General features: G+C 42.9%; 1 protein-coding gene across 2 annotated transcripts; it reads right to left on the bottom strand.

Annotated features, from left to right (window-relative positions):
- Positions 1–386: 386 nt before the first annotated feature.
- On the bottom strand, positions 387–17,304 carry HHIPL2 (HHIP like 2). Of its 2 annotated transcripts, XM_010303880.2 has the most exons (9): positions 16,862–17,304; positions 10,623–11,275; positions 9,459–9,602; positions 8,766–9,097; positions 7,089–7,215; positions 6,561–6,706; positions 4,934–5,015; positions 1,854–1,936; positions 395–1,064 (listed from the first exon to the last, which is right to left on the bottom strand). In XM_010303880.2, the coding sequence occupies exons 1-9, from the start codon at positions 17,267–17,269 to the stop codon at positions 688–690; spliced, it is 2,352 nt and encodes a 783-aa protein (XP_010302182.2). In that variant the 5' UTR covers positions 17,270–17,304; the 3' UTR covers positions 395–687. The 2 variants fall into 2 exon arrangements, with proteins under 2 accessions (XP_075605429.1, XP_010302182.2); XM_075749314.1 differs by lacking the exon at positions 1,854–1,936 and having other exon boundaries at positions 387–1,064.
- Positions 17,305–18,360: the final 1,056 nt, after the last annotated feature.

The following is an 18,360-nucleotide window of genomic DNA, read 5'->3' on the forward strand; positions in this document are numbered from 1 at the left end:
GAGCTCTAAACCTGCACTGCGCCCAGGGAAGAGAGAAGGCTCGGCCAGGAGAGCTGCAGCCAGCAGCCAGGACAGAATCCAACCAGGTGATGGATCGATCCTATTGCTCAGCTGTAACTAGGATTTTTAAGGGTTGCTCGGTTTTGTTTGTTTTTAAGGCTTGCTGAATATTTTCAGCCCTTATTGAATCATTTGGAACCTAGAGGTGATCCATACCTTTAAAAAATTACTGCTTTAAAAAAATATCTAATTTCATTGTCCAAAAGACAACTACTCTTAAAATATACTTCTCACTGCATTTCAGTTAAAGGACAAAAAAAAAAATGTGAGATCATTGACATGTCTATTTCATATTCTTGGATAAAAGATGCAAGTCCTGAAAGTTAGGGGCACTTGGATTTATTAGTCATATACAGCCAAATCTTCCCAGTGAACATCCATCAGAGACTCATAACTACCTATGTCAGAAAAGGACACCACAGCAGGATTTGCAGAGAAAGTTAGTATTAGGAGGCTGGTGCTGTTAAGGTTTAATAGAACATACACAGACCCTGCTAACACAGATTAATGGAGACACCTGGGAGCACTGGCATAACAAGCCAGCTGATTCTCTTTCATCTGGTCATTATTCAAAACATTTGTTTCACCACTTTAAGTGACTTGCTTTTTCTGGGACATTACTGAACTTCAAAAGCTGCTGCTTAATCTACTCTCCTTCCTCCGCTTCTCCATTTTTTCCTTAGCTCGTGCTGCTTTCTTTGGAAGGAGCTTCTTGGTTCTGGTTAGCTGGGAGCTCTTCTTTTTTGGCAAAGGTGGTGCTGGTGTAGTTCTGGAAATGTGCGCAACCTTCTCTTCCTGCTTTGGCTTGTGAGGTTTAGCCTCAGCTTTGATTTTCTGTCTCTTTTTACCAGATGGAGCTGGTTTCGCTGTTGATGCTTTTATTTTGGTGGATGGGGTCTTTTTAGTTTTCTTAGAAGAAACTGTTGGGATGGCTGCAGTGGGAGGAGAAGATTTTTTTGGAGGCTTGGCTGTTGAAGGTTCATTAAGCAGCTCAAGGACAGTCTCTGAGGAAAGTAATTAACATGGTTCAGCATCCCTGCTTTAAGGCAAAAGGCCAATTCAGAGATTTGACTGATATAAACCCTTATTAGAGCTACAGTTAAGAAAAATAGCTGACATTCTGAAAGAAGAAATACACACTATATAAACCTCTTTGATCAAAAGAGCCTTGGGTTTCTTGGAAATAAAGTTGGTTCAATTTTAGAAATTATGAATGTATATTTAAGGAAAATAAGACTTAACAGACTTAACAATATGAACTTTTCATGTTACACTAATATCTGGAAATCCCAGACAAGATAACCTCAACTTGCTAAACATTGTTTCTACTCAATAAGAAGATGTAACCCCTGCCCTAGTTGCATGGGATATAGGACAGAAAAAGGCAGGAGAAAGGAAGATTGCCCTAGATTTACAAGGGGGAATTATTTGACTCAAGGAGCTTGTCACAGAGCCAGGGACAGGCACTCAGAACTTCCCAGACCAAATCCAATGCCTGAATCAAAGCCATCAGTTCCCTTGTGATGCCCGTTTACGCTATTACTTGGCAACACTTCCAAAACAAAAACATAAAAAACAAAGCAAAAACAAACAAAACAGAAAAAAAAATCAGAGACTGGGATTAAAAAAAGGCATGACATCTAATTGGCAACAGAAGCACATATTAAATGTAATAACCTAACTTCAAGATTGCTCAGTGCTCTAGTTTTCAAAACTGCTAAAGATTTCAATTACATGCCTGTAAGATGGTTATATGTTTTGCTTCTCAGTAAAGTTAGAGCCTAACAACTTACTTGCACGTTGAACAAATGGTATCCGTTTACTCTTTGTTTTCACTGGAACAGGCTTGTATTTACACTTCCCTGGTGGAGCTCTCCTTGAAAAACAGAAAGCTATATGCAGGTATCTGAGAGATTGTTAAGGAAGTTTGTTTATTCCAGAGGCACCCACCAATACCTCCTTGTCATCTGCCTCTGCTGGAAGAGGCATGAAAGCACTTTAGGCACCTAGAGTGCAACATAGGTGGAATTTAAGAGCCTAACTCAGGGCTGCAAACCATAAAATCTCTGTCTGAATAGCAGTAGCAGCTGGAAGGCTGCAGCTTCCCTTCTACCACCCTTCTGGTCAACTTTCTGCCATCAGTCTGGACTGTGTCTATCCAACATCAATAGCTGGTTGGTTTGTGTGTGGGATGCTGGCCTGCCTGCGTGAACTTACAGGCCACCGCTGAATTCAAGGGAGCCTGATTAGGTGTGTTCAGCTATGTGCCCTGCTCCTGGAGGCACAGCATGACACTGTTTGTAGAAGCCTGGTGGATGCATTGGTTGAACTTCAGACCATCAGTCACTTTGGGTTTTCCTCACCAGTACTGGCTCATGCATCCCACCTTGAAGCAGAGGAGTCTCATTCCTGCACATAAGGTTTGTCAGTGTCAGTGCTTTCCACTAGCCCGTGGCGCAGCATAAGGATCTCTGCACACGCAGCAGAATATTCCCACGCAGCCCCAGGAAAGTTAGTGCAACCTTCAAAGGGTGCCGCTTCAGACGCAACGTAGTGCTGCAGCAAGAGGGGTGAGAAAGGAAAGGAACAGGCAAGGAGGGAGGAAGCAACAACTGCAAAGAAAATGTATCCGCGTTCCTCTCCTGCCGTTCCCTGACAACTTCTCACAGTACAAAAGAAGGAAAAAAAAGCCATTTACCCTGAGGTAAAGCTGTCACATGTTAAATGACAGAAAGGGAGGTACAAAGAAGAGCAAGAGACCTGTGTGTTCTGTTACCCACCCCAGGAATTACTGCAGGACAAATAAGAACAGGCTCTTCAAATTTGGCATGCTTGACAGCACAGAGCAAAGCAAAGCATGACCTGAGGCATCACATTTTCTTGTGATTAGCATTCAGACAGGGCCAACAGCCAAGTGCTTCCTCCATACCATTTCATTTTTTCCTTTTTTTTAAAAGGTTACTCAAGCAGGGTTGTTGGCATTTCTTGTGGGTTGTTTTGGGGTTTTTTTTGGGGGGTGTGGTATGGAGTTCCCCCCTCCTCTAGCTTTTAAAGTACCTTCTAACACCTCTTCCCTCCGCTCCTGACTGAGGGGATTTGTGCCAATCCAGGCAGAGACACGCCAGCCACTCTGCTGGAGAGGAAGCTGCAGTGGGGACGCACGGGGCACTGCTGCCATCCATTTTCCTGGGAGGTTCCTTGGGAAGTTTGCGTTGCCATCAGGTAGATGGCAGCGGCCCCGCCAACATTTTGAAGGACATTGGTGTGGCTTGCTGGCCTTGCCAGCGAGCTTGCTGAAGTGCGGGGAGGAAGCAGGGAGTGTCTGGGCTGGACAAACTGGGACTGCACCCATCAGAGGCGTCAGAGGAGCCAGTTATCCCAGCCACTACCCACAGTGAGACAGAAACATAAGAATCCCATAAACAGCATTAAAATGCAAATGAGAAAGGAAAAATCTCTGCTCATGGTACAATCAGGAGGTGGCCAGAGTACAACCCAGGATCTGGAGGTGGTAGGACTCTCTGCTGCAGGGCCAGGCAAGCTCAGCCTCCTGAGGAACAGTGGGTGCTTTGCACACCCTGGACAAGCTTGCAAAGTGCTTAAGCAGACAGGGGCAAAGCTGAGCAGAGCAACATCTGGGCTAAGGTAAACAAAGGGAAACAGAAAATATAAGAATAAATTCCAAAGAGCCAAGGGAATAAGTGCCTGGTCCTGCTCTAGAAGTGATGGATATGAAGCTCCAAAAGCATTGGGAAGACCTGGCTTCTTTCCAGAAAGCCCTTTAAGCAGTGAAACCACCGCACTCCTGGCAGGGGCTGGCTGCCCCCCGCAGAGTCGTCATAACACGGGGCATTACTGCACAGCGGTCCTCGGGCAGGCTCCTGCAGGCTGCTTGTGAAACAGAAAGCTGCATTTCTCCCTTTCCAGTAGAAAGGGGAGAGGATTTATTGTCTTCATGGCGTAGGGACTGCAGGGCTTTTTATGTGAAACAGAGCATGTTCAAGCTTTCAATGTTTATGCTAGCTCACAAATGTTTATTTTTTTAGTTGAAACTGTTACATTTTGGTCAGCCACCATTAATAAGCTGTTTAGAGGCAGGAGTCTCCTCAAGTAGTTAGAGCAAGTAAAAGACTTAAGTTGCTATTCCCATCACCTTGGTACACAGCTTGAGTTAACTATCTAGCTTTGGATTTAACTTGCCAAGAAAACATAACTAACTTACTTTATTTTGTTAGTGTCTGAGATCTCAGCAACAGCACAAACACATTAGTATTCTACTTTACAGGGTGATTTGAAGCTCGTGTAATGCTTTTTAGCAAGATCCAAAAGCTTGGGAGGGGAAAAAATTACATAAGCATGCTTATTACTGCAAAAACAGACTTCAGCAGGGATAACTGCTTAACGGGGAAAAAATATTTTACTTGGAAAAACTCAGGTTCAGGCTCCAATTATGACCAGGTTTCACTCTTTGTGAAGAAAACAAAACTGTGGACTGCAATTTATTTATATGAAAGTGCATTGGAGATATTTGATGTCATGACCCTGAAGGATATGGACTGTCATTTTTAAAACACCACTGTGCTATACTTCAGATATGCAACCCAGGAGTCATTTTGATCCTTACTGTCCCATACCTTTAAAGTATCTGAACTCTATTTCTGGGTGCACAGATATGATGAGTGAGGAATAAATTCACTAAAACTGATTAAAGTGTCACCAGATATATGGTGGGTGAACAAAAACCAAGGACTGGATGTGGAGGTCAGTGAGATTATGTATCAGTAGTACTTAGCATTCTTCCTACTGTGATAGCTGGAGAATGTATGATGATTATAGAAGAATTAGGCATGGAAAAACATCTTTAATTACTAACCTTGCAGGATCAATGAACTTGTAGAGCGATCCATGTGGTGCATAGGCACTCGGATAAGAAGTAGACATAAAATACAGCTCACCTAAATGGAAGTGAAAAAATAAAACCAGTTTCAGATTCAAGGGCCCAAACTGAATGCCAGTTCTCCAGTTCCCTCTCTTTTCTGGCTCTTCACTAATTCACATGGTCAGAAAAAGAAAACCCCTTCAGTCACCCCCTCAGTCATGTCTTACTTTCAGGAAGCGGGCTTTGGTCTCACCCTTGCCTCTGCAGGTGGACTCCCAGGACACCAAGTGATCTCTTGGTTGCGGCAGGGTTCCATGCAGAACCAGCAGCCCTCGATCCAGCACAGTGCCTGAACAGGACCTTCATTACCTCATGTCAGTGGCCCTCCAAAAGGTTACTGTTGTCTGTATAAATACATATTTTTTTAAACTTGTTTGTACCAAAGCAGCAGCCAGAAGCTACAAATAGAGGGGAAGACCACACAACAAATATTTAGCTATCTCATAGTCGTACCAAAGAAATCCAACAAGAGCTAAATTGGCTAATCTATGGAAGACAGAAGCTTCTTATTCTTGTATGGTTGCTGAGAGCAGCAACTACTCCTCATGCCTTCCCTTCATCACCCACTAGAATAACATCCAGACAAATGATAGTAGTTTGCAAAAGAGGCAAAACTGTTGTTTTTCGGATTGCATGACACCACCACATTGGTTTCTAGAAGAACAACCCGTAGAAGAGACATTTAACATCCACTCACTCCACATGTTGTTAGAACAGTTAAAAATTGTACATATTTCACAACAAAGCCTGCATCTCCCTGCCTCTTTGACAGAACACGCTAACCGGACAATCTAGGATCTTTTTCTTACAAGCAGATCTCTTTTCTGCCAAATCATGAAGCATCAGAGCTCATTAAAGCACATCTGGGCTCTCAAAAAATTTGCAGTCACTTTTTGTATTACATAGCTCTTTGTCAGGAGACTGTACAAAAGCAAACAAAGTATGCATTGGTACTTTCACCTTTAGTGGTCATCGTGACCATAGCAATAATCCTATGCACAGAGACATTTCCACTCAACTTTCAAATCAGTGGCTTTCCTCATCCCCAAATAAAGCCTTGGTATATAATCCACAGTGTGAAGCGCTGCTATTGTTAAGACTGAGGAATTTGTCTTAATAATATAAGAAGAGGGGAAAATTCAGATAAGCTGTAAAAACTCAAGTGAGGATGAGTGTTACAATAAATGAACAAACGGCATTGATATAGTCTTTTAATTAATGAAATAGCATAAAAACCAAACAACAACAAAAGGACAGGGAAAGGCTGAAACAAACAGGCATTCAAACTCCTTAGAGAACCTGGAGTACTCAAACTGCAAATTCGCATGAGGATCTGTCTCCTAAGCTCTCCATCAAGCCAATCTGCAATAGCCTCACAGGGCAGGAGGCCTCTCTGAACCCCGTACCAACCCTACCTGCCGTGCCAAGATAGCCACAAACTTGTTTTGCGGTGCCTGCTCTCTAGTAGAGTGTGAGGAGCAACATAATTTGACGTGTTTGTCCTACGACACAGAACTGACAGTACAGTTTCCAATAAAGGTATGGCTAGCACAATACCTACCTGCTTCATCCTCAGCAAATGAGATGATGAATTTGCTATAAGAACTGATCATTCCAGGGAAAGCACAAGCTTTTCTGCTACCAATGCAGATATCTTGCTTCTTCCACTTATTTGTCTTCTCCTCTTCCTGTAAAGCCATAAGTCGACTAGATGAAAAATAAAACCCTGTGTTTTACGTTTCCAGTATCAAGATTAGTTCCTGTCAAAATCATGCATTACTGGGGGGGGGGGGGGGGAAATGTCAGTGAGGACCCTGACTATTGACTGGCTTTAATGTTTGACTTTTGGAAAAACAGACCAGAACAAAAGCAAACCTATCCTAAGGACTCTAAATTGGGGGAAGTTTATAACAACATTTTGATTGGAATCTAATGGTCAAACAGAGCCCTTAATCTAATACACAGACATCTAGGATTCTCATTTACTCCAGCTAAAAAGGTTTCAGGATGCTCTGATATGCTTACTTGCCCAGATAAGGTAAATAAGGGTACAGAATGGGAGCTGCAGGAAAAAAAAACCCAGTCTCACCCATTCATGAAATCACCAAAAATATAGAGGCCATTCAAGTTGGGCGATTCACATCCTCTGTATACATAACCTCCAGTGACTGACTTCCCCACGTTGCGGCCATATGCAAATATTGGAAGAATGTCATCTGTGAAATACAGAAGCATGAAAAGTGAGAAAAATTTATATCCAGAGAGCATTAAAAAAAAGCAATTGCTCAGTAACACTGGTGCCACAAGAATTACTAGAAGGACCAGTACAGTTGAACAAACAACATAGTTAAATTTCAGTGGGAATTCAGTAATTTACTCCAGGACAGAACAGACCCAGGGGCTTTAAGGAGCTCTCTGTGTAGCTGCTTATCAAGGCTTAGTCATAATGAGTTTCCATAACACCTAGGACCAAGATTCTCTGCATCAAGCAGAGCAATGCAGAAAGGTAGCAGCCTGCAGGAAGTATTATCTTGCAGGTTTGTGATTCCACCAGTCATTTTAGCAGGGATTGTCTTTACAAATTCCAGTATTTTTAGAGAAGGAAGATCAAACAGTTGCAAGTTAACGCAACATCTTCATAGGTTTGCTGATGTTCTCAACAACCACCAGGTGTGCCACCTCACTTTTATGTCATGACACTTATGAAATAAAGGCTTTGCCTCTGGGAATGTTAAAATTGAATTCAGCCCTTTCTTGGGTTGAATATCAGATCTCACAAAATTTTAGTCTTGTCCTCACTTTTTTCCCCTGGATCAAGTAGCTTGTCTTTAATCTTTAGTGATGAGGATAAAGATCACAAGCACAATTCATTAAAGTCCATAGATTAACAGCAAAACCTAATTCAATAGAGGATTGGGCCATTAAAACACAACAAAAAAAACCCATGAGAGCTATGCAGCTACCAGTATAGCAGATGAGAAGTGTCGATAACACATACTCTACACGTGCCTGCTCATACAAATGTTTCAGAAACATCTACATGAGCTTGAGACCAGGCATTTTCTTCCAACAGCTTAAGGAACATCGCTGGAGGCATTTAAAGACACGTGGATGTGGTGCACAGGGACATCGTTTAGTGGTTGGACTTGATGATCTTAAAGGTCTTTTCCAACCAAAATGATTCTATAACAATACCCAGATGTTCTACCACGCTTTCCAAAGAGCTTTATGAAGACCACCAATATCTACTCTTTTCTAAAGGCAGCAAGTGACTTTGTCCATCACGCCCATAGTCAGACCCAGAGCACAGATTTTGGGAATTCTGCTGCAGCACCCTACTTGCTAGACACACTGCTGCTTCCACAGGATTTGTTTCAGGGTCTCAGCAACAACCTGGTCCCCTCTCCTTAGCCATAGCCATGGCTCAGAGCTTCTGAGGAAAACACAGTACTGCTTTTCTACTTAAACCAAATCCATGGCCTTCCTAACTTCACTGGGAAAATTCTATCTGTCTGCAAAAGGCATAGGCTTTGACCCTAAACACCTTGTCCAGTGCAGTGTGCGACAGGGAATTCCCTGAATAAGCAGGGCATCACTTCATACCACCACCACAGGGCTGTGAAGGAATATTCTGCTCTTAAGTAGTAAACTATCTCCAATTTAACATACAACACTGGATTATTTAGCTTCACTGAAAAATGGAGCTATAGTCCAGTAAATACGCACACATAATACAGTAATCTTCTGTAAGAAACCTCTTCCTTACCCAAAGAGGAATTGCGGCAAAGCTTTGTGTCATAGCATTCAAATCCCTCCTTTGCTCTCCAGCCATAGTTCCCTCCTTTAACGATGATGTCTATTTCTTCAAATCTGTTCTGCCCAACATCCCCACAGAATATCCTCCCTCTTCCCTTTTTTGTGACAGGGTCCCCTCTGTCAACAGCACAGCGCCACATATTCCTGACCCCATAGGCATAAACCTCAGGGCGGGCCTTGGGATCAGACACAAATGGATTATCAGGAGGGATGCGGTAAGGCTTTCCATCAGGGCTTCTTCCATCCACATCAATCCTCAAGACTTTCCCCAACAAAGCACTCCTAAAGAAAACGACAGAAAGAGACAAATCCCAGCATGAGAGCTAACTGAAAACAAAAAATTCTCTCCCTCTTCTCCCTTTCCAAAGGAAAGGTTATCTTTCCAAAAGAGATAAACCAACAGCTGGTATGTCTTGCAACCTGCTTAAGTCACAGAAGACTCGACAACAAACTCTCAACAAATTGGGTTCCCTCAGCTTTCAAAATGTAAAATTTAAATTTTTGAAGTTCTGCAGTGAAGAGACTTGCAGATGCACAAGCACTTTCGGGAAGCACTCTTACTTTATTCTTCCACATTGTCTCATTTCCACACCCTGTGTCTTGGTGGACAAGCTCAAGGCTTTCAAACTGCCTTCCTCCTTACTTGTTCTGAGCATTCCCAAATTTTCCAAAAGGGTCTCCAGCTTTCCCTCCATCTCCTGTGAATAGATACATATAGCCATCCACACCAAAGAGCAGCTGCCCACCATTATGATTTGCAGCCGGTTCTTCAAGCTCCAAAAGATTCCTAAAAGAAAAAAAAGAGAGAGAATTAACTCCAGATGTAGCTACTGGAAAGGACTGAGCATTCAGGAGGGCTGCAGAAATATTGCATCACTTCTGTAGAAGAAAGGAAGAAAGCAAGATTTCCCAGCTGTACCGACCTGTCAACTTTGTCAAATATGGTGCTGAGTTGCATCCTGTTCTCTGTGAGCCTGCAGCTAAGGCTGCCTGCCTGCCTTACAGCAGAGCTCTTTCAGTATGGTATCCCTTGAGGAAATACGTTTCCCATGAGCCACACAGCATGACAGCTGCCCTGTGCACCACAGCTCTCACCTGCACTGCATTAACACCTCTCGTGCTGCAGAGCTCACCCACCGCCCTGAGCACAGGAGCATCACAGCTCATCTGAAAACACAACTACAAATACATAATGTGTTCATCTGTAGGGAACACTTGATGCCCTTTAAACTTTGTGACAGGTGGGTTCTGCTTTCTTATATGAGAAGTAATTGGTGAATTTGAGGGCTTCAGAAGCATCTTATGGTGATTGTGAAACTCTAGAGAAAATAAGGTCGCTATTTCACAAGTTCTTCTCTGTAACTGAGAATTACCTTCTTTTTCTTAGCAGGGGGATGGGGCAGGGGCACGGGGCAGGGGCACATGTGTCAGATCAAATGAATGTATAGTACTGTAGCAAAGCATCCCTGTTCTTCTACAGTACACTTTTAGGGCAGATGTTACAGAACACTTTTAGGGCAGATGTTAGTTCCACGATAAGCTTAAGGCTATTACTGCTGTTTAGAAGGCAAGAGTGCAAGATAGAGACAGACGACCACCTGGAAGCCTAGATCCTGGGTCCTCTTTTCAGTTTGGTTTCTAGTTTGCTGTGTGACCTTGAGCCAACCTGTCTCCAGTAGCTCCATAGTAGGCCAGTCACACCTAGACCAGGGTGACTGAATGTGCAGGTTCTACAAGGCGGAAGGACAGGGACAAAGAAAAATAATTTCTCATTGTGGCATATAGTAGCATTGAACAGGAACTTTACCTTTCTGAGAGTGGGTCAGCTTTGTTGACATCAGATGCTAAAACCTTCAATTCACTGATCCTGATCTTTTCCACTCGGTTCTTATCCATGTACGAGTAATAGATATAAAACTTCCCATTGTACTTGTACTTGGGGTGGAAAGCCATCCCCAGAAAGCCTCTCTCATCCCCTATCCACGGCGTAGCCAGCACTATACTTTTAATATCCAGAAAGGGCTCCTCCAGCCGGCTGCCATCAGGTAGGTAGACCCAGATCATGCCCACCTGCTCAGCTACGAACATGCGGTGGGTATGGTCATTTGCATGCACCATGAGCACTGGGTTCCTCAGGCCGTTGGCAACCTCGGTCAGACAGAGCTGGAGGCAGCCTTTGCGGTCCTCCACCACCGAGCCCAGGTTGCGGTTGAGGGCTGTGTTCTTCAGTACATTGGGGAAGCAGTAGTCCTCATCGTGTAGGTGAAGGAGGTTGCAAAAGCGCGTCTTGTTTGTCTCACAGCATTCTTGGATGTGCTTATCGCTTGTCAGCAGGCTGATGGCAGAGCGGCAGTTGAAGTGAAACTCAGAGCAGTACTCAAAACAAAGTCCTGGGAGATTTCTTAGAGGTGTCCGAGGGTTTTCTGCGTCATAGAGGTGTGCAGCATATGGAGAACATTCCTAGAAAGTAAAAGAAACTAAATATGTGGCTGTGTACACACATCCAGGAGAAGCCAAGACACCTTCATGAAAGCAAACTGGTTAATAAAATGAAAAATCAGTAAGGCAGAGAACATGATGAGTCATCTTTGAAGTGGAGTAGTGGAAAGTCACTCAGAACATTGTTAAAGGGGATTTAGAGGTCAGGAGTTGTTTCCTTTAGGTGCAGCTGATTGCTTTCGTAAATTACTCTCAACAGAAATATGTCTATGGAGGCTGTGGATTCTCCATTACTAGAGAGGGTTTTAAGGAAGCGACAGGCAATTTCTTTTTGCAATCTCTTCCTACCTTTGCTTTTAGAAATCCCCCTTAGCATCCCCTGCTACATTTTGAACTAGGTATTTTGTAATCTATTCTTAACAGATTGAGAAAAGTATTTAACTCCCTCACTGCAGTAACCCTTTGCACTATGGAGAATGTTAGTCTTTGTACTTCAGACTTCTCCAGACCAGCAGTCCCAAATCTGGACACATCTTTCACATCAGCCAGCGTCACTGCCTTTTCCAGATACCTTTAAGATTTTTATTTTGTTAAGCCACCTAAGCCCATACCTAGGTCTAATCAAGTGTTAGGAAAGAAAGAAAACAAAACAGGCAGAGGTTCACCCACACCTTCAACACTGTGTGCAGTTCCAGTCTCTTTCCAAAAGCAAGAGAGGGGAACAAATCCACAAGGACAGTCAAAGATACAGCACAACTAATTAAGATGGGACTGAGCAGCTTTGCAGAGAGATGATCTGAGCAGCCTGATGGAGGTGTGTAAATATCACAGGTGACACTAGGAAGATGCATGGGGATCACTTGTTCACCCTTTCCCCCAGAAGAAAAATGAGGGAGCATTAGATAAAGCTAGCAGGAGCCAGGTTAAAAAAAAGGAGGTGAAACTCTGCCAGAAGAAATTGTAGATGCTAAAGATGTACATTGGTTAAATGTACAGGCTAAGTTAATCTTTGGTCTGATGCTGTACGATTTCAATCATGTTCTTGCATGCATACTATCACTGAAACAGACTGTAGTTGAGATTTAAAACTGTTTCAAATAAGTAAATATCTTATGCAATTCATGTAGCTACCATTGATTCTATATGTGATCTTTAGAAAAAAAATAATGCTGCAGGCATCCTTTTCAAGTGTTATGCATCTAAAAATTATGTCCATTCAAATATCATTATGTTTTTTAGCTTTGCAAAATATCCGTTAAATACTGAAAATCAGGCATTGCGTTTGAATTTGTAACTAAATTTAAATTTTGGGCCAGAACTTTTATAAAACATTTTCATTAAAATTCTACCTCTATTTTAATCAGCACAAAATTGCAGAAATTAAAACAGAAGGAGCTAAATTCTGCAGAAAGATTTTACTGATTTTCTTGCCAGCAGCCTGAAAGTCTATCTAGAGTTTTTACTGGGCATGTATGTAGGAGGGTAAGTACGTAGACAGTCGAAGAATGAAGAACTATTATGTTAATATTTTTTTCCCCACCTCATTAAACAAAATTCATTAAACAAATCTGGGGCAGTTATACAAGCACTGACTTTTTTTTTTTTTGTGCAAGTAGCAGCCTTTCCATGATATTTAATGTGAAGGCTACAGATCCTCCTTCCAAACTTAGCATAGCAAACTTTCCTTTGCTCACAGAAGAGCCTGAGGGCTTTTGGCTGTACAAAGAACAGATATGACTTCTAAGTAGCAAAGCCCTTTCAACTCTTGGATGGTGTGGTAAGTTTCTCACTTTTCATTGCTGCCATTTGTTTATAAAGCTGCACAGAACAAGTTCTGTAAGACAAGTTCTGCAAGGAACCTCTTCTCCTCAGATCAGAAGCCCCCAGCCTGCAAAGGGGAGCCAAGTGCCTTAGGCCCGTCCTTGCAGCCTGAGCCCAGCCCCAGATGACAGAACCACGCCATTTTTCCCAAGTTTAAGGTCTTCCCAGAAGAAGGAAAGGCACCATTAGGCCCTGAGTGCCATCCCCAAAAGCCAAAGCTTCAGATAAGTGCCTTTCTGTTCTCACTTTCTTGAAGGAGAGCAGCTTTGGTGCAGGCATTCAATAACACTTGGCTGGCATGGTCCTCCCCTGATGCTAAGTTCATTAACCATCGCTCACCTCCTCCACTTTTGCCAGTATACACTTGGACACCCCTAAATATGTTGAGTTTCTAGTAGTATCACAATTTTCACAAAATATAATGCTTATCTCAAGTGACCAGGAGAGGTGACAGCCTGATAAGGTGTCACCGGGAGAGCAGACAGACCTGTGTTGCCTTTCAACTCCTGGGAAGCTCCCTCATTCCCACTAACACGCATCTGCAGCTGGCTCACCCCTCCATTGTCCACAAGTCACTTGCAGTCTAATGCTCCTCTCAATTCTGAAGTGATTAACATCTTTGAAAACATTTTTAATTTCTCTAAGTTGGGAACAGAGTCCAGCTCCCAGTCCAGCAATCTGAGAACAGAAAGAGAAGAAAAAAACCCAGCTGCCTCTGAAACAAGGCATACTCTCACCAGCTCCAAGCTCCATCCACTCTGTTCTGCCAACAGGCTGCAGTATAAGGGTCTTACAGTTCATCCTCCTAAATAAGCGTAGCCCCTGAGCAGCTGCCATGCTTTTCCAGCCATTAGGCTTCCCACACAGTGTCTGCCTGACGAACACCACCTGCAGCACACAAATCCAGCAAGCTGGACAGGTTGGAGACCATTCCTCAGCATCTACGTCAACTCCCAGGATTAGGTGGCCTTGCAGTTACTGTTGGTTATCTGCTTTCATTTCACTCAAGCGTGCGTGAAACAATACAATTAATCCCACTACTTGATAGAGAGGAAGAAGCAGAAGCTGCCAAGATCAAGCTGATACTTCTTTGGTGTTTTGTAATAGCTTCTCTGCAAAATAAACCTGCGTTCAGCAATCAAGTCAGGCTTTAAAAGGATGCTGTTTTCCCTGCACTGGCTCCTATCTCATGCTAATATCATGGCCTCCAATCAGCTCAAACAAGGTTTAATTGGGCTTTTTGGGTTTTTAAGCTTCTCCTGTAGCAATTTTCTGAGTAGAGAAACATCCTCTCAGCCATCAGCCAAACAGCTGTTCTATGCATACAGCAAGGTTTGCATCCAGGGAATTCTTATAGCTTTGCAACTTGCACAACATCTCCTTAAGAATACAACAGGCACTTTTCAGAGTTCCATACTGTTTTTAAGCTAAATCCTAGAACAGCTCAGCTGAGGGTCAGACTCTAAACCTACAAATGCTTAGAACAAATGTAGCTAACAAAAAGAGCCAGATCTTGCTAGATGCAAACTGAAGCAGCTCTATCAGCAAAGCCAGACGGCTTTAGATGCCTCTTCTAGCCTGTTAGTTTTCAAGAGAAACATATCTGGTTTAGAGCGACAGCAGGAAATCCATGATCCAGAACACATCCCCATCTAGTCGTCTTCTATCTGTTAAAAACCACACAGCTCCAATGCCAAGGCAAGGTGCACTCCAAGGCATCCTTCCTGAGGTCTGGGGGATCAGCGAGACTGCTGCAGTCACCAAAACCAGCTTCCTCTGTATAACCTTCAGCACACCACTCATTACCACACCAGAAAGGCTGGGGGGGGTGGGGGGATGGGGAGAAAAAAGTTTTCTGGTTTTTACTCTCTGTTGGTTCTGGCACTGAAGGAACACCTGACTGAATGAGCTGCTTTGTTACAACACATCACTACTACTATGATCTCCCCCAAAGACGTGAAATAGTGCTGCTTTCACTAAATTAGAGCAGCTACTAATAACTCAGGTTTATCAATAAGCACCTACACCTCTTTCCTGAAATTTGTTTTGTTCAAAAGACAAAAAGCTAATAGTAATATTTTGTCTACTATTGCTTCTGAGTCTAATCTTTCCATACAAATAATATCAATAAAAGCACTTGTTACCGGCAGCCGTTTATCTGAAGCCCTGCCATACACAGCAGAAACAAGAACTTGGCACAATTACATCCTGATCATGTACATGCATCTGTCTTTTTGTATTCGATGTGGCACTAAGTGCATGTCAATGTTTCATGAGTAGTGACTACAAACTATCAGGATGTGACTACAAACTGCAGAGGTGGTAGAATGGAGTTGTCATCATTTTCCATCCCTTCCACATGAGATCATCAGTAACAATAGATCCAGCAAAGTGACATCACTAAAGAAAAACCATTTGGTAGATCTTTGCTCCTCCACTAATTCAACAGCCAAATAGTATTTGCCAGAGAACCCAACTTTATTTCCATGGTTGTCTCCAACTTGAACAGGAAGAGCCACACAACACAATCACAAGCTCCTCCCCAAAGATTTAACAGCAATCTTACTCTAGAAAAGATGTGAAAAGGGTAATAACTTATTACTTTGAAAATATGTAGGAAAATATACAGGGTGGGTTTGGTTTTTTGCTACAACATATGCTTACAACAAATGCAGAATTAAATTATGCCCTGCAGAATGAGCAAAGAGGCAATAGGCACATTTTTATAGTCTTTTTTTTCTACCCGCAACGTGTAGAAAAATCTTCCTAACACCAAGATTGGTGGTTCTGCTAGGACCTGTAACACATCTTTTTCTGGTTTACCAACTGTAAAGACAAACAACCCTGATGTCTCTTTTTTTCAGCCCTGGTGCTGAAAGGGTGTCCCCCCCATCCCAAGGAGATGCCAGAATCCTGCCAGCGTCCAAAGAGTGGAAACATTTTGGTACACAGATAATATTTTAGACCTAAGGAAATATTAACTAGAAGAGTTTTATACATGCTTAGTAAGATTAAGTGTGGGTTTTGGCTGCTTTGTGTTTTGGCATGCAGTAAGCACGGCTTTGCGTGACTAGCAGTTGTTAAAACAGCAGGACAGTTCTGCCCTCTAATTACAAGGCGGGGGACGGGGGGGAAGCTCAGGAAGAACCATGCCTTTGGTCTTTTCTCACTGCACAATGCCTGTTTCTGTGAGCCTGGTGGACAGCGGGCAGACAGCACTACGAAAGTGCCATGACTGAAGCCTCCAGACCTTGCAGCAGCTGTGTGAAACCACTGCCTATTAAATTTGGTTCTACTTTAACAACCACAGCATTTGGAGCATCCTCAGCAGATACACAATTAAAACACATCCTTCATGGGCTTCAGGGATCCAAACACTTTTCCTGATAATTCCCGTATCATTTGATCCTGTAGAATTTGTAATCCAGCCCCTGGTAGCTGCAAGCAGAAAATAAATATTGATCTGTAACTCTCCCCTTCGTGATGAGAAAATTAGCAAAGCAACAGGATTCCCCTCATCACAAGTTGGGCAATGCTTTCATAAATCATTATTGCTTGCAAATGTCACTATATATTGCCAGACACCACAAAACAATGCACCTTACGCAAAGCACTTTGCAAAATGCATACTGAGGATTAGGTACCATTGCTCCGTCAACCCACTTTCCCCTGCTCCCCCACCTCTTTTCACAGCAACACAGCTAGCTAGAATAGGCTATCAGAACCACAACTGACCACCAAAGTCAGCCCAAAGCATAGGATGCAGACACTATTCTTCTGCCCTACCTGACACAGGATATCTTTGATATATGTTCCACACAGCTTATGCCCCCGGGGATCAATATAGTCCATGATGTCCCAGTATTTTGCTGCAATGCTGTTGTCCCTCTCCTGGTCACAGCAGCCAAAGTTTTCATAGGCAGAGCAGAACTCCAAGTGAAAAGGGGGCTGGAAGGGTGGTCCATAATCCAGACACTGAGGATGCCCCAGCAGACTGCCTATCAGGCACAACAAGGAGACGCAAAGACAGACATGTGGGCAAGAAAAGGAAACTCCAGAGCTGCTGCTGCTCCTTCCAGTGCATAGCCAAACATTTGTTTCCTTCAGCATAGGTTTCTTCAGGTCAGATGTATAGAAATCCTGGCCTACTTCATAGTATGGTTCATTCATCCTCTCTGCTTTATTAATCACCATCCACAGAGCTCAGCATTCACTCAGGTTTGCTTACATTCTCTCTCCCTTTTTCTCTCTGAAGTTTACTACTTGGCAGGAGAGAAAACCTGTGGGCTGCCTCTTTGGTATTTCACACGTCACATAGCTGAACCCTCCCTTCTGGACATTTCTCATGCTCCTAGAAGCACTCACAAATCTAATCCTTACATCTTAGTTTAAATTGGCTGAGAAATCCTTTACCAAGAAATATGAATAACAAACATATGAAATATGATACTTACATACAGAACCTGATAATCTCTCCCCGTTTACAAAACACAAGTGAATAATTTTCAATTGCTAACTACCATTTTACTCAGCTTTTAAAAAGCACCAAACTCGGGTCTGGTTTCATAATGACTGAACAGGGATGATAAAATACAACCAAATTAAGGCAGCAGTTAACCATACGTACAAGTAATTTGAGGACAAAAAGTTTTACAGAGATATTGATGTTACCCACAAATCCAAGTATACATTCAGTCTTAAAATGAGAAGAAATTCAGAAACAGTGAAAGAGAAAACACACATTTAAGACCCCAGCACAACCTGAAGTCGACTGTGATATTGTACTTAAGATAACTGATTTCAGTGGTTTTGATCCCAGCTGACATTAAACTGATTTAAAGATACATGAGATTTTTGCCTACTTTCCTCTCTGGTGAAGAATGCATGAGCAAGCCCTCCAGTTAGTGAAGTACAGCATCAGCTGTGTACACAGGTGTGCTGTATTTGTACACATTGTACTCAGCCTGTTTCTGAGAATGACACTTCCCTAACTCCGCTCCTCCACAAATGGACCGAGAGCACTTTGATCACAACCAAGTTCCTTTATCACTTCACAAAAACAAACATTTTCCTTTCACATACACACCGCTACTCATAACAATGCAACAAAGCCACACGCACCCAGCGTGCTCATCACCACTGTGCTGCACGCATCCTGACGCGTGAGTTCAAGATCAGCAGCACACCAAGAGCCTAAGTGATCCAATGACAAGGAGTAAGGCTTGTTTTTACCTTGTTGCAGCCAGTCTGATGCCATTAGGAAGAGGCTTTAGCATACACCCACT

This window comes from Balearica regulorum, chromosome 3, assembly GCF_011004875.1.
Source record: "Balearica regulorum gibbericeps isolate bBalReg1 chromosome 3, bBalReg1.pri, whole genome shotgun sequence".
NCBI classification, from domain to species: Eukaryota; Metazoa; Chordata; class Aves; order Gruiformes; family Gruidae; genus Balearica; species Balearica regulorum.